At 44.9% G+C, this 12,197-nt stretch overlaps 1 protein-coding gene across 2 annotated transcripts in view; it reads left to right on the top strand.

Annotated features, from left to right (window-relative positions):
* The window catches only part of LOC124009337 (ATP-binding cassette sub-family D member 3-like), a 16,983-nt gene extending 4,786 nt beyond the window's left edge, over positions 1-12,197 (top strand). The window contains exons 5-22 of one of the 2 annotated variants that reach the window (XM_046321014.1): positions 214-283; positions 2,334-2,431; positions 2,793-2,916; positions 3,124-3,180; positions 3,713-3,855; positions 3,980-4,049; positions 4,174-4,243; positions 4,369-4,466; positions 4,549-4,640; positions 5,228-5,322; positions 5,456-5,528; positions 5,635-5,698; positions 5,843-5,920; positions 6,007-6,162; positions 6,462-6,581; positions 6,754-6,858; positions 11,029-11,085; positions 11,261-12,197. In XM_046321014.1, the coding sequence (XP_046176970.1) occupies positions 214-283; positions 2,334-2,431; positions 2,793-2,916; positions 3,124-3,180; positions 3,713-3,855; positions 3,980-4,049; positions 4,174-4,243; positions 4,369-4,466; positions 4,549-4,640; positions 5,228-5,322; positions 5,456-5,528; positions 5,635-5,698; positions 5,843-5,920; positions 6,007-6,162; positions 6,462-6,581; positions 6,754-6,858; positions 11,029-11,085; positions 11,261-11,338 (1,648 nt within the window). In that variant the 3' untranslated portion in view covers positions 11,339-12,197. The remainder of the gene's footprint in view (positions 1-213; positions 284-2,333; positions 2,432-2,792; positions 2,917-3,123; positions 3,181-3,712; positions 3,856-3,979; positions 4,050-4,173; positions 4,244-4,368; positions 4,467-4,548; positions 4,641-5,227; positions 5,323-5,455; positions 5,529-5,634; positions 5,699-5,842; positions 5,921-6,006; positions 6,163-6,461; positions 6,582-6,753; positions 6,859-11,028; positions 11,086-11,260) is intronic. The other variant, XM_046321015.1, reaches the window with a different exon arrangement.

Genomic DNA, 12,197 nt, shown 5'->3' with positions numbered 1-12,197 from the left:
CTCTCACCAGTGGCTTTTTCCACTGTTCAGTAATTTATCAGGATACTGGTGATAGCCTTTCACAAGATCCAGTATCTCACTCTCGCCCCAACTAGTTGGGTCAGTTTAAGGGGCTGACCTTCCACAGAACAAACACATCTGGTTTTAAATGTAGAAAGTATTACTCTACTTTTGCCCTGTGTGTGTGTGTTCACTCTGCATGTTGGTTTGCAGTGCAATCATTGGTCGATCAACAAAAGATTTCAAGAGGTTCTTGTTCAACTTTATAAAAGTCATGCCATTTGTAAGTGCAACTTTCATACAATTTTTCGAGCTTATTTGTTTTCTTAATTGTCTTTTACCAACCGTGGATATTTAAATTAAATATATAACTTTATATAACATTATAATTTGTAATTCTACACATGACACTCTCTACAGTATATTTGATCATGTACAGTTGAAGTTGGAAGTTTACATACACTTAGGTTGAAGTCATTAAAACTCATTTTTCAACCACTACAAATTTCTTGTTAACAAACTATAGTTTTGCCAAGTCGGTTAGGACTTCTACTTTGTACATAACACAAGTAATTTTTCCAACAATTGTTTACAGACAGATTATTTCACTTATAATTCACTGTATTCCAGTGGGTCAGAAGTTTACATACAAGTTGACTGCCTTTAAACAACATGGAAAATTACAGAAAATTATGTCATGGCTTTAAAGCTTCTGATAGGCCAATTGACATAATTTGAGTCAACTGGAGGTGTACCTGTGGATATATTTCAAGGCCTACCTTCAAATTCAGTGCCTCTTTTCTTGACATCATGGAAAAATCAAAACAAATCAGTCAAGAATTGTAGACCCCCACAAGTCTGGTTGTAGACCCCCACAAGTCTGCAATTTCTAAATGCCTGAAGGTACCACGTTCATCTGTACAAACAATAGTACCCAAGTAAATGCAAGTAAACACCATGGGACCATGCAGCCATCATACTGCTCAGGAAGGAGACTCATTCTGTCTCCTAGAGATGAACGTACTTTGGTGCAACAGCAAAAGACCTTGTGAAGATGCTGGAGGAAATGGGTACAAAAATATCTATATCCACAGTAAAACTGTATCGACATAACCTGAAAGGCCACTCAGCAAGGAAGAAGTCATTGCTCCAAAACTGCCATAAAGCCAGACTACTGTTTGCCACTGCACATGGACAAATAGGGAAAAAGGGACAAATATCGTACTTTTTGGAGAAATGTCCTCTGGTCTGATGAAACAAAAATGGAACTGTTTGGTCATAATGACCATCGTTATGTTTAGAGGAAAAAGGGGGAGGCTTGCAAGCTGAAGAACACCATCCCAACCGTGAAGCATGGGGGTGGCAGCATCATGTCGTGGGGGTGCTTTGCTGCAGGAGGGACTGGTGCACTTCACAAAATAGATGGTATTCTGTGGATATATTAAAGCAACATCTCAAGACATCAGTCAGGCAGGAACTTAAAGCTTAAATGGGTCATCCAAATGGACAATGACCCCAAGCATACTTCCAAAGTTGTGGAAAAATTGCTTAAGGACAACAAAGTCAAGGTATTGGCCATCAGTGGCCATCACAAGGCCGTGACCTCAATCCTATAGAAAATCTGTGGGCAGAACTGAAAGAGTGTGCGAGGAAGGAGGCCTACAAACCTGACTCATTACACCAGCTCTGTCAGGAGGAATGGGTCAAAATTCACCCAACTTATTGTGGGAAGCTTGTGGAAGGCTACCTGACACGGTTGACCCAAGTTAAACAATTTAAAGGCAGTGCTTACCAAATACTAATGAGTGTATGTAAACTTTTGACCCACTGGGAGGGAACATGATGAAAGAAATAAAAGCTGAAATAAATCACTCTCCTAGTATTCTGACATTTCACATTCTTAAAATAAAGTGGTGATCCTAACTGATGTAAACAGGGAATTTTTACTGGGATTAAATGTCAGGATTTGGGAAAAACTGAGTTTAAATGTATTTGGCTAAGGTGTATGTAAACTTCCGACTTCAACTGTACTTATGATCCTACTGTAAAACAGGTAACCTCATGATTTGGGAATAGTGGTTTAGGTAGGGGTTAATATTGTGCCTATTAGGGAGAGAGTTTGTTGAGTTTTAGTCTGTACTAAAACAAAGATCCTGCCTGATTACTAACAGACTGGTGATCCCCGGCCTATAAGCCTTTGAGTTTTTATCAGGATTCTTCTGATTTATTTACTCCGTGCATAAATGCCATTGGTTTGGTATACTCCCACTATAAAATGTCATGCACTTCTTTTTAAATGAGACCACCATCATGGCCCGTTTCCCTGTTTTCAGATCTCGCTAGTCAACAACTTCCTGAAGCTGGGCCTGAATGAACTGAAGCTCTGCTGCCGTGTTCGACTCACCAAGCACCTCTATGACGAGTACCTGCAGTAAGTCCTTCTGATACCTGCTTCTTGGAGAGACAATTTGTGTCTTTAAACAGACTGAACATATGTCTGTCTGCCATTAGCTGGTGTCTTGTGACAGACGCTAAGATTTTAAACGTCACCCAAATCGTATAGCAGGAGATTTGGTTCTGGATGATGATTAGCCTTTAGCAATAGAGTTATATTGGAAGGATTTAGCCTTGATTCTCTACATGTTTCCTAGCCCCAAATCCAATAGTTACTTACTGATGTGAGGAACAATGACTTCAGAAGCTCAAAGTAATAGAAAATACATAACACACTTGCCAAATTCGGGTTTCATGTTTTCACCACACCATCCTCCCATCCCCAATCTCCTCTCCAGAGGTTACACATACTATAAGATTGGTAACCTGGACAACCGCATCGGTAACCCTGACCAGCTGCTGACCCAGGACGTGGAGAGGTTCTGTAACAGTGTGGTGGACCTCTACTCCAACGTCAGCAAGGTAACCTGCACTTTAATAGCCTGGTTATACCAGACTGAATGCTTCAGACTTATGAAACTAGTGCACCATTCGGTCGGCTCAACCAGGCTACAAAAAAAAAAATCCTCTGAGGCAACAAATGCTGCTCAAAGCCTGACACAATCTACTGCTATTGACCATACACTGCGCCTGTGATGAGTAGACTTGTTTTTTTTCCCCCACCTTCAGCCTTTATTGGACATTGGTCTGTACATCTTCAAGTTGACCTCAGCCATTGGTGCACAGGTGAGTCTTGATCTGTCTAATGTAGTGTTAGGTTCTAAATAAAGAGTACAAACTCAGATGATTATTAAAGCTGAAACCAAGTTTATTCGCCCAAAGAGTCAGACAGCTGAACAGACAAAGACATCTTCACACAAGCACTAGTACAGTATTTAAACCTTCCTCCGATGCTGAGTCTCCTCCTTACACCTCTGAACAGCCAATACACCTCTGTTGCTAAACAGAACTTTAGTGATCTGTTCTTCCTCTCTTCATCTGACCTGACCTCGGACCCAAATTCCTCTCTCCTCCCCATAGGATCCCTGATGTCTAACAATAACATATTCTGACAGAATGTAAACGTTCTACATTCCCCTCGCTCCCACAGTGATTAGGATTTTTCATATATTCAAGTTTAGAAGTCATAACCCATCATTAGCCTTCTATGCCTACATCTAGTTTCAATTGAAACCTTGAAAATGATCATCCCCAATGCATCCGCACAGTAGAATAGAGTTTCTAACGCTTCTACTCTACATACATCTATCCCCCACAGGGTCCTGCCTGTATGATAGGATACCTGATGTTCTCTGGGCTCATCCTGACACGTCTGCGGAGGCCCATCGGGAAGATGACGGTCATGGAGCAGAGGTACGAGGGAGAGTACCGATTCGTCAACTCTCGCCTTATCACCAACAGGTCAGTCAGACGCACGCCTCTCCTTTCCACTGTTCCTCCTCTCTTCTGCTTTTTTTGGACAAATCATCGTTCATGTTCTTTTTCCACTGTGAAAATAAAAGGTTGAATGTTGTGTTTCCCACAGTGAAGAGATTGCCTTCTACAATGGAAACCTGAGGGAGAAGCAGACCATTCACTCTACCTTCCAGAAACTGGTGAGAGGGTTTGGGACATTCAATGTATCAGTGGCGGTAGTTGACTTACTATGGTGTCAGACAAGACCTATACTGCGGTGGATATACAATGTCTTACGTTACATTCTGCCCCTTTTACCCCTAGGTGGACCATTTACACAACTTCATTGTCTTCCGCTTTTCAACGGGTTTTGTGGACAGCATCATTGCTAAGTGTGAGAATACTTGTCTTGTCATTGATTGGAAGTTTGTAGTATTATCATTTGCGGTATTTCTATCATCTCCACTGATGTGGTTTAGTAGTAGCAGAGATAAATACTTGTTTTCCCCACCTCTGTAGATATTGCCACTGTTGTCGGGTACCTGGTGGTGAGCAGGCCGTTCCTGAACCACACCCACCCACGCCACCTACACAGCACCCACGCTGAGCTGCTCGAGGTGAGGAGAGACAAAGGGAGTGTGTGTGTGTGTGTGTTCTGTATGGTTCAGAGCCTAACATCTCTCTCTGTTTCTCATTCAGGACTATTACCAGAGTGGGCGTATGTTGTTGAGCATGTCTCAGGCCCTGGGCAGGATCGTCCTGGCTGGCAGGGAGATGAGCAGACTCTCAGGGTCAGTCATACACAATGCTCTTATCAAACAACTGGTTTGGCGGTTCACTGGTAGCCTGAATGCCAATCTGTTTGCACTACCATGCTGACTCCCTGTCAGTTATTGCGATAGAGTTCCAATATTTACATAATCCTTGCAATTGGAGGGTCGTTGTGGGGGTTATCGAATCAGGATCCTATCCTCTGTTCTCCTCGACCTCATTAATGATAGAAGGCTTGTTCATATTTGAAGATTGGTGTGAGGCCAGACTGTTTGGCTTGACAATGACAGCGTTTGAGTAAGCAAGAGCAAGAAACCATTGAACCAATTGGTGTGTATTCAATGGTTAATTGGTTCGTTGGATCAATAGTTAGCTGGTTCATTGGTTCTAGGGTTCAGTAAGTCCATGGTTTACTTGTTCAGAGTTTATGGTTCACCAGTCTCTCTCCACTTGTTCTTCTCTCCCTCTGTCTTCTGTGGCCTCCTGAATGACTCCTGCTGTCCCCTCCTCACTGATTCCTGCTGTTCCCTCCTCACTGACTCCTGCTGTCCCCTCCTCACTGACTCCTGCTGTCCCCTCCTCACTGACTCATGCTGTCCTCCTACAGGTTCACCGCTCGTATCACCGAGATCATGAAGGTCCTGAAAGAGCTGAACTCTGGGAAATACGAGAGGACCATGGTCTCTCAGCAGGGAGGCAGAGGTGACCACTACATGTTCCCTGATAATGTATTGAGGATTGATATTGTTGTTGGATAGTAGTGTCATGCAGGAAAATTAAAACATATTACTAGTTGAAGTTGCTTTTGGGATTTTCTTTTGTCATACATTTTCAGATAGTGAATCGCTAGATAGAATCACCCTGGTCCCAGGAAGTGGTGAAATCATCAACAAAGACAAGATCATCAAGTAGGTGTCTAACAGATACATGTATTATAGCAGTACAATAAACAAGATGAAAAGGTTCATAAAGTAGGCATCACCAGGTTTGACATTTATTTTCCTTGTGTCTCAGGTTTGAGCATACACCTCTTGCAACGCCTAATGGGGACATTCTTATCAAAGACCTCAGCTTTGAGGTGAGTATCTCAAAGGATCAACTCCGTACTGAACCATTTGATACAATTCATGAAATCTAAAGACCTATGATGATGGTTGTGGGACTGTTTCATCTGTAAGTGCAGACAGATGAACTGTGCCTTCCCTTCATCTGCTAACCTAAGGTGACGTCAGGGACAAACGTCTTGGTATGTGGCCCCAACGGCTGTGGGAAGAGCTCACTCTTCAGAGTCCTGGGAGAGGTATGAGAGATCAACAATTTGACGAAAAGGCCTGTTATGTGTTAAAGTTTTCCACTCATGGGTATTAATGGATGTCTGTCTCTTAGCTCTGGCCTCTGTTTGGTGGCCGTCTCACCAAACCTGAGAGAGGGAAGCTCTTCTACGTTCCCCAGAGGCCATACATGACCCTAGGCTCTCTGAGAGATCAGGTGATCTACCCAGATACAGTGGAGGACCAGAGGAGGAAGGGGACCTCTGATAAGGTAGTCTAACTAGCCAATCACATCTTTACTAGGCCATATCCAATCACAGCAGCCCTTTACTGGACCATATATCCAATCACATCTGCTCTTCACTGTATCAAGATATTGTAAGGCCCCTCAAATAGAACAGTCATACATACCCTCTGTCAGTAGGGTGTGGTATGTCAGAGCACGCGCACACACACACACACACACAGAGACACTCGTTGAGCAAACCGCACGCATAGCTTGTGTGTGAGTGTGTATGTGTTTCTGCATGTCTCTGTGACATGGTGTTTGTGTGTTGTGCTGGGGAACAGGTGCTGAAGGATTACCTGGACAACGTCCAGCTAGGTCACATCCTGGAGCGGGAGGGAGGCTGGAACACAGTCCAGGACTGGATGGACGTCCTCAGTGGAGGAGAGAAACAGAGGATGGCTGTAAGTCCAAAGAAAATAATAGTGAAGATGTCGGTCATTTATATTTTGTCTCTTCAAAGCGTTTGTCTTGTGATGACTTTTTACAAGCACATTGGATTATAGAACGTGTGAAGGGAGCTTTTCATTGATCTGTCTCGCTGTCTATCTCTCTCTCTCTCTGTGTGGTATCTAGATGGCCCGTCTGTTCTACCATAAGCCCCAGTTTGCCATCCTGGATGAGTGCACCAGTGCTGTGAGTGTCGATGTGGAGGACTTCATCTACAGCCACTGTAGGATGGTAAAGATGCAAAACAGACTATTATTCAGATGATAAATGATTAGGTCATTTGTCAATATATTGATGATTATTAAAAATATGTATTATTTAAGTAGATATTGTGAGCGGACCGAGTACTTTGAGGTTGCTCTAAAGCGGAAAGGTGGAATAAACGAGTCGGGGAGCAGGTTTTCTTACATTGAACAATGTTCTCTATTGAGGTATTTCTTCTCAAACAATCAAGGATGATCTCACAAGGAAAACACAAATCTTCTTTACAGGAACAAGGAACACAAGGTGAGTAACTTTTAACTATAACATAAATTACGGGTGTGTCACCGCCTTAACTATCCGTTCGTGGAGAACTCCCTTCAGGTGGTGGTGCGGATCCGTGGTTGCCATTCCCAAGAGGTAGTTTGTCCTCTTCTCCCATCCGTCCAGTAAGTCTTCTCCTTTGGAGAAGCAATCACTCTTTTTTTCCTCCAGTCTCCCCCACTGCTGGTTCCCTCCCTGTCTTGTAGGGGGAAGAGAATAGGTCATTAGTACTGTCAGCTGTGCTTAATTGCCTCTGATCACCTTAACTCATATGCCAGGCTGGGCTACTATCTGTGGGACCAGCCTGCCCCCTGGTGGTCCTTCCACATACCTCCCCTCTCAGGAACGGACCGGAGGGTCGGGTGCCAGAAGCGCAGTCTTCGTCGCTTCGGGACAGGGCGTCTGCATTCCCATTCCTCGATCCGGCACTGTGGATGGCATGGAAAGAGATGGTTTCTTGCATTACAAACATTACAAACAATCTGGCTATTCTGTTGTTTCTCTTACCGGTCATCCACATGAGGGGAACATGGTCAGTAACGAGGGCGAACCTACTCCCGAGTAGGTAGTACCGGAGATATGAGGGCCCACTTAATGCTAGGGCCTCTTTCTCTACGGTAGCATATTTCCGTTGCTGATCACTGAGCCTTCTACTTATGAAGAGAATAGGCCTCCCTGCTTCGCCTTTACCCTGAGCTAGGACAGCCCTGAGCCCCGTATCTGAGGTGTCTACCTGCACAGTAAACTCTTGGGAGAAGTCAGGAGCCTGCAGGACGGGATCAGAGCACAAGCTATCTTTTAGCAACTGGAAGGCGTCTGCCGTCTCTTCCTTCCATGCTACGCAGTTTGCCAGGTTTGTGAGGGGGGTGGCAATGGTTGCATATCCAGGGATGAAACAGCGATAATATCCTGTTATCCCCAAGAAGGCTTGGACATTCCGCTTCGTATGGGGCCGAAGCCAGTCCCGAATTGCCCTGGTCTTTTCTGCTTATGGGCGTATTTTTCCGTTCCCCATGGTGTATACCAGGTATTCCACTTCGGACAGACCCAGGCAGCATTTTTTGGGATTGGCTGTCAGCCCTGTAGCCTCCAGGCTCACGAGCACCGCCCCCAAATCGCAGGAGGTGGCTATCCCAGTCCTCGTTGTGTACGACCACATCGTTTATGTACGCCGCTGTGTACTCTTTATGGGACCGTAGAATGGCATCCATGAGGCGTTGGAAAGTTGCCGCAGCACCATGCAGTTCAAAGGGCATCCTCACATTCTGAAAAATCCCCTCTGGTGTGGCGAAAGCAGTCTTTGGGCGGTCCTCCGGCGCCTTGGAGCGACGCACCCGATACGCGTCGAATGTAGAGATGGCGTTCAAGCCCCTAAGTCATTGCAGAGCCTCATACTACCGTCAGGTTGGGGACCAGGACTATGGGACTGGACCACTCACTCGTAGATGGCTCGATCATCCTCCGCATCACCCTTACCTCGTTTACTAGCGTTTACTCTGCATGTCTCAGGAATCTGATATGCACCTTCTTGCCAGGTTCGGTGTGGATATGGTGAAACAGGACATCTGCTTGCCCTGGGAAAGGAGAGAATAGCAGGCAGGAGAGTTTGGCCAAGGCACACCTGTATCGGGGCCTCCTTTTTCCTTGTCCTCCACTGCCATCAAAGCCACACACTCTCTTATATGGTACTTCTTCAGCAGGTTGATATGAAAGTTGGACCTTCTTCCTCCTGTCAGGTTGCTTGATGCGGTAATTGACCGGTGAGACCCTTTCCGTTACCTCGTAGGGCTCCCCCCACTTTGCCAGCAAGCTGTGTTCGGCAGTGGGCACGAGTACAACGACGGCAGTGGGCACATCACTTTCTCTCCCATGGTGAACTCCCTGGGTGTCGCTGACTTATCTTAGGCCCGGTCTTGAGTCTGTTGCTCCTTCTCCATATGCTCCTTTACTATGGGCCAGACTGCCAACAGGCTGTCCCGCATCAGGGTAACATGTTCTATCGTCGACCGGAATGGGCAGGGTTGGGCATACCAGGTCTCCTTGGCTAAGTCGAGGATCACTCGACATGGTCTGCCGTACAGCAATTCGAACAGGGAAAACCCTGTGGACACCTGGGGTACTTCTCGCAGGGCAAACATTAAGTGGGGCAGAAGCATCTCCCAGTTTTTCCCGTCTCTGGACACCACTCTTCTCAACGTGCTTTTAATTCGTTTTGTTCAGGCGTTCGCACAAACCGTCTGTCTGTGGGTGGAAAATGCTTGTGCGTATCTGTTGAACCTGGTATAACCGACACAGGTCCTTCATCAACCGGGACATGAACGGGGTTCCTTGGTCGGTTAGGATCATCTTGGGAAGGCCCACCTGGGAGAACAGCACAAACAATTTCTTGGCGTTTCCCTTTGACGACATGTTGTGAAGGGGTATGGCCTCAGGGGAACTTGGTAAAGTAATCTACGACAAACAGGATGTACTCGTGTCCTCTGATGGATTTTGGGAGGGGTCCCACGAGGTCTATAACTGTGCGTTCGAAAGGGGTTTCTATAATGGGAAGAGGAATCAAAGGATTACGCAGGTGGGGCCGTACGCTGACATTGATCACATGTCCTACAATACCTGGCCACATCTCGGGTGACAATAGAACCTCTGATTCTGTCGATCGTTTAGTCTCATGCCAGGTGTCCTACTAGGAAGTGGGAATGGGCTAGCTGTAAGACAGTATCCCTGTATGGTCTAGGCACCATTAGTAATTCCTGTTTTTCCCCCCTTCGCTGTACAACCCAATACTAGAGGTCCCGCCTGATTGAATAGTAGGGAAGAGAGGGCTCACCTGATATGTCAACATTTAATAATATAATATATGCCATTTAGCAGACTCTTTTATCCAAAGCGACTTACAGTCATGTGTGCATACATTCTACGTATGGGTGGTCCCGGGGATCGAACCCACTACCCTGGTGTTACAAGCGCCATGCTCTACCAACTGAGCTACAGAAGGACCCATCCTTCCCCTTCCTCATGGCATCCCGTAGGTCTGGGTCTCTATGCTGAGCGGTGCCGAACTGTCCCTTTCATTCTTTGGGCAGGTCGACCTCGATAGAGGGGTGTGGAGGTTGTTCCCCATCCCTGGTTGGGGGTGCCCGAGGAGAATCCCTTCCTTGTTCCCTCTGACGGGGCTTCAAATATATCCGGTAGCCTCTGGTCGCTCCTTCCTTCCTCCGTCGTGTATAACCCTTCGCAGGTGTCTTCATCAGATATTTCCCTGTTTTCGGAGGCGTGGGGTCTGTATTTCTTCCTCTGCTCCAGAGGACGAGGCTATGTATCCTTGTAGGGCTACTACCTCGGGCTTGGACTTGGTTTTTGTCTTTGCTTTCCTTCCCCCCTGCGGTGGCCCGGACCTAGGTGTGTGATAGAGAGACGTGAGTAAAGGTGAGTAACTTTTAACTATAACATAAATTACGGGTGTGTCACTGCCTTTACTTTCCGTTCGTGGAGAGCTCCCTTCAGGTGGTGGTGCAGATCCGTTGCCATTCCCAATAGTTAGTTTGTCCTCTTCTTCTCTCTTCCGTCAGGAGAAGCAATCACACTTTTATTTTTTATTTTTACAAATGTATTTATTTATCCCCCTCTACATTCTCCCCCACTGCCGGTTCCCTCCTCTGTCTTGTAGGGGCAAGAAAATAAGTAATTAGTACCGTTAACTGTGCTTAATTACCTCTGATCACCTTGACTCACATTCCGGGCTGAGCTACTATCCATGGGATCCTTCCACATATTGTGAAAGAAGAATGAAAAAGAACCAGGAAACTGATGTATGTTTACAGGATGCTGAGAAAGTGGTTTCTGAGCTTATGGGATGTCATATTTACCTTTCCTTAGGTGGGCATCACGCTGTTCACGGTTTCTCACAGGAAGTCTTTGTGGAAGCATCATGAGGTAAGTCCTTTCACACTGAATGAAGAAACATGAAATTACTGCACATAATACCATATAAAATGGAGGTGAGTACCAGAACCCTGTTATTTTTCTTTAACAAAAATGCAAATGTATCACCTATTTGCTTAGAAGATACTGTTCAAATTCTAACCAGTGATTTCTGTCTCTTTTCCAGTACTACCTGCACATGGATGGAAGGGGGAGCTATGAGTTCAAACCCATCACCCAGGAAACGGTGGAGTTTGGGTCATAACGATCTTACCATAGCCAAGTATTGCACACAGAGATGGTCCTAAGTAATTCTGCACTACATGAAGCATAGAGCACAGAGGTCAAGTCCTAATATCTTAAAAATGTTACGCTGGAGTATGAAGACTGAGCGCTCTCTCAATGTCAAGAGAGAAATACCTAAACCTGTACATTTAAAGGTAGGGTCTACAATATGGCATCATCATACACAGCACGGTACACTTCCTGCTTACAGAAATAATTAACAACTAAATTTATGTCTGCTGAGACCGACAGTATTGGTTCTTCCTTAGGGCAGATTTTGAATTCTGTTGTTTATGCCTGGAAACAGGAAGTTGCCCCACTGTGTATGACGATGTCATATTGCAGTCAACCATTTACAGACGTGTGTGTCTGAATGGGTGAGTTTTAATTGTATATGAAGCAAATAATGTACTAAAAAGCTAGCCTTACTGATTTTGTTTCTCCCGTTTTATTTATGTTAATGTTGCATTGTTTTTAATTATTTATAATGTTCAGTTTTGATGTTAATGAATTGAAATGTCAGAGTTTCATGAAGTGATGTTTTAAATGTTTGTCTAGTGCAGTTAACACTGAAGTGCATTCTTCTTTCATGAAGCCAGTTACTGTAACTGTATTTTTAAGCATAGATAGTCTGACTACGACACCTGAAAATGTATTGTTTTTGTCTCCTATAGTAAAATCCCTAAGCTTAGGTTAAGGTACAGTAACTGAACTGAAAGTTGAGCTTTGATTATTTTGTTAAAAGGGGATTGAGGACGTGGGAATTTTGTTTTCATAGGATAGTTCAAATGCAATAGATTTGAGCTGAACTACACATGAATATATATTTCTCGAAACAA

Source organism: Oncorhynchus gorbuscha, linkage group LG22 (assembly GCF_021184085.1).
Source record: "Oncorhynchus gorbuscha isolate QuinsamMale2020 ecotype Even-year linkage group LG22, OgorEven_v1.0, whole genome shotgun sequence".
In the NCBI taxonomy this organism is placed as follows: domain Eukaryota; kingdom Metazoa; phylum Chordata; class Actinopteri; order Salmoniformes; family Salmonidae; genus Oncorhynchus; species Oncorhynchus gorbuscha.
The sequence above is the reverse complement of the archived record's forward strand: the minus strand, read 5'-3'. Positions and strand labels throughout refer to the sequence as shown.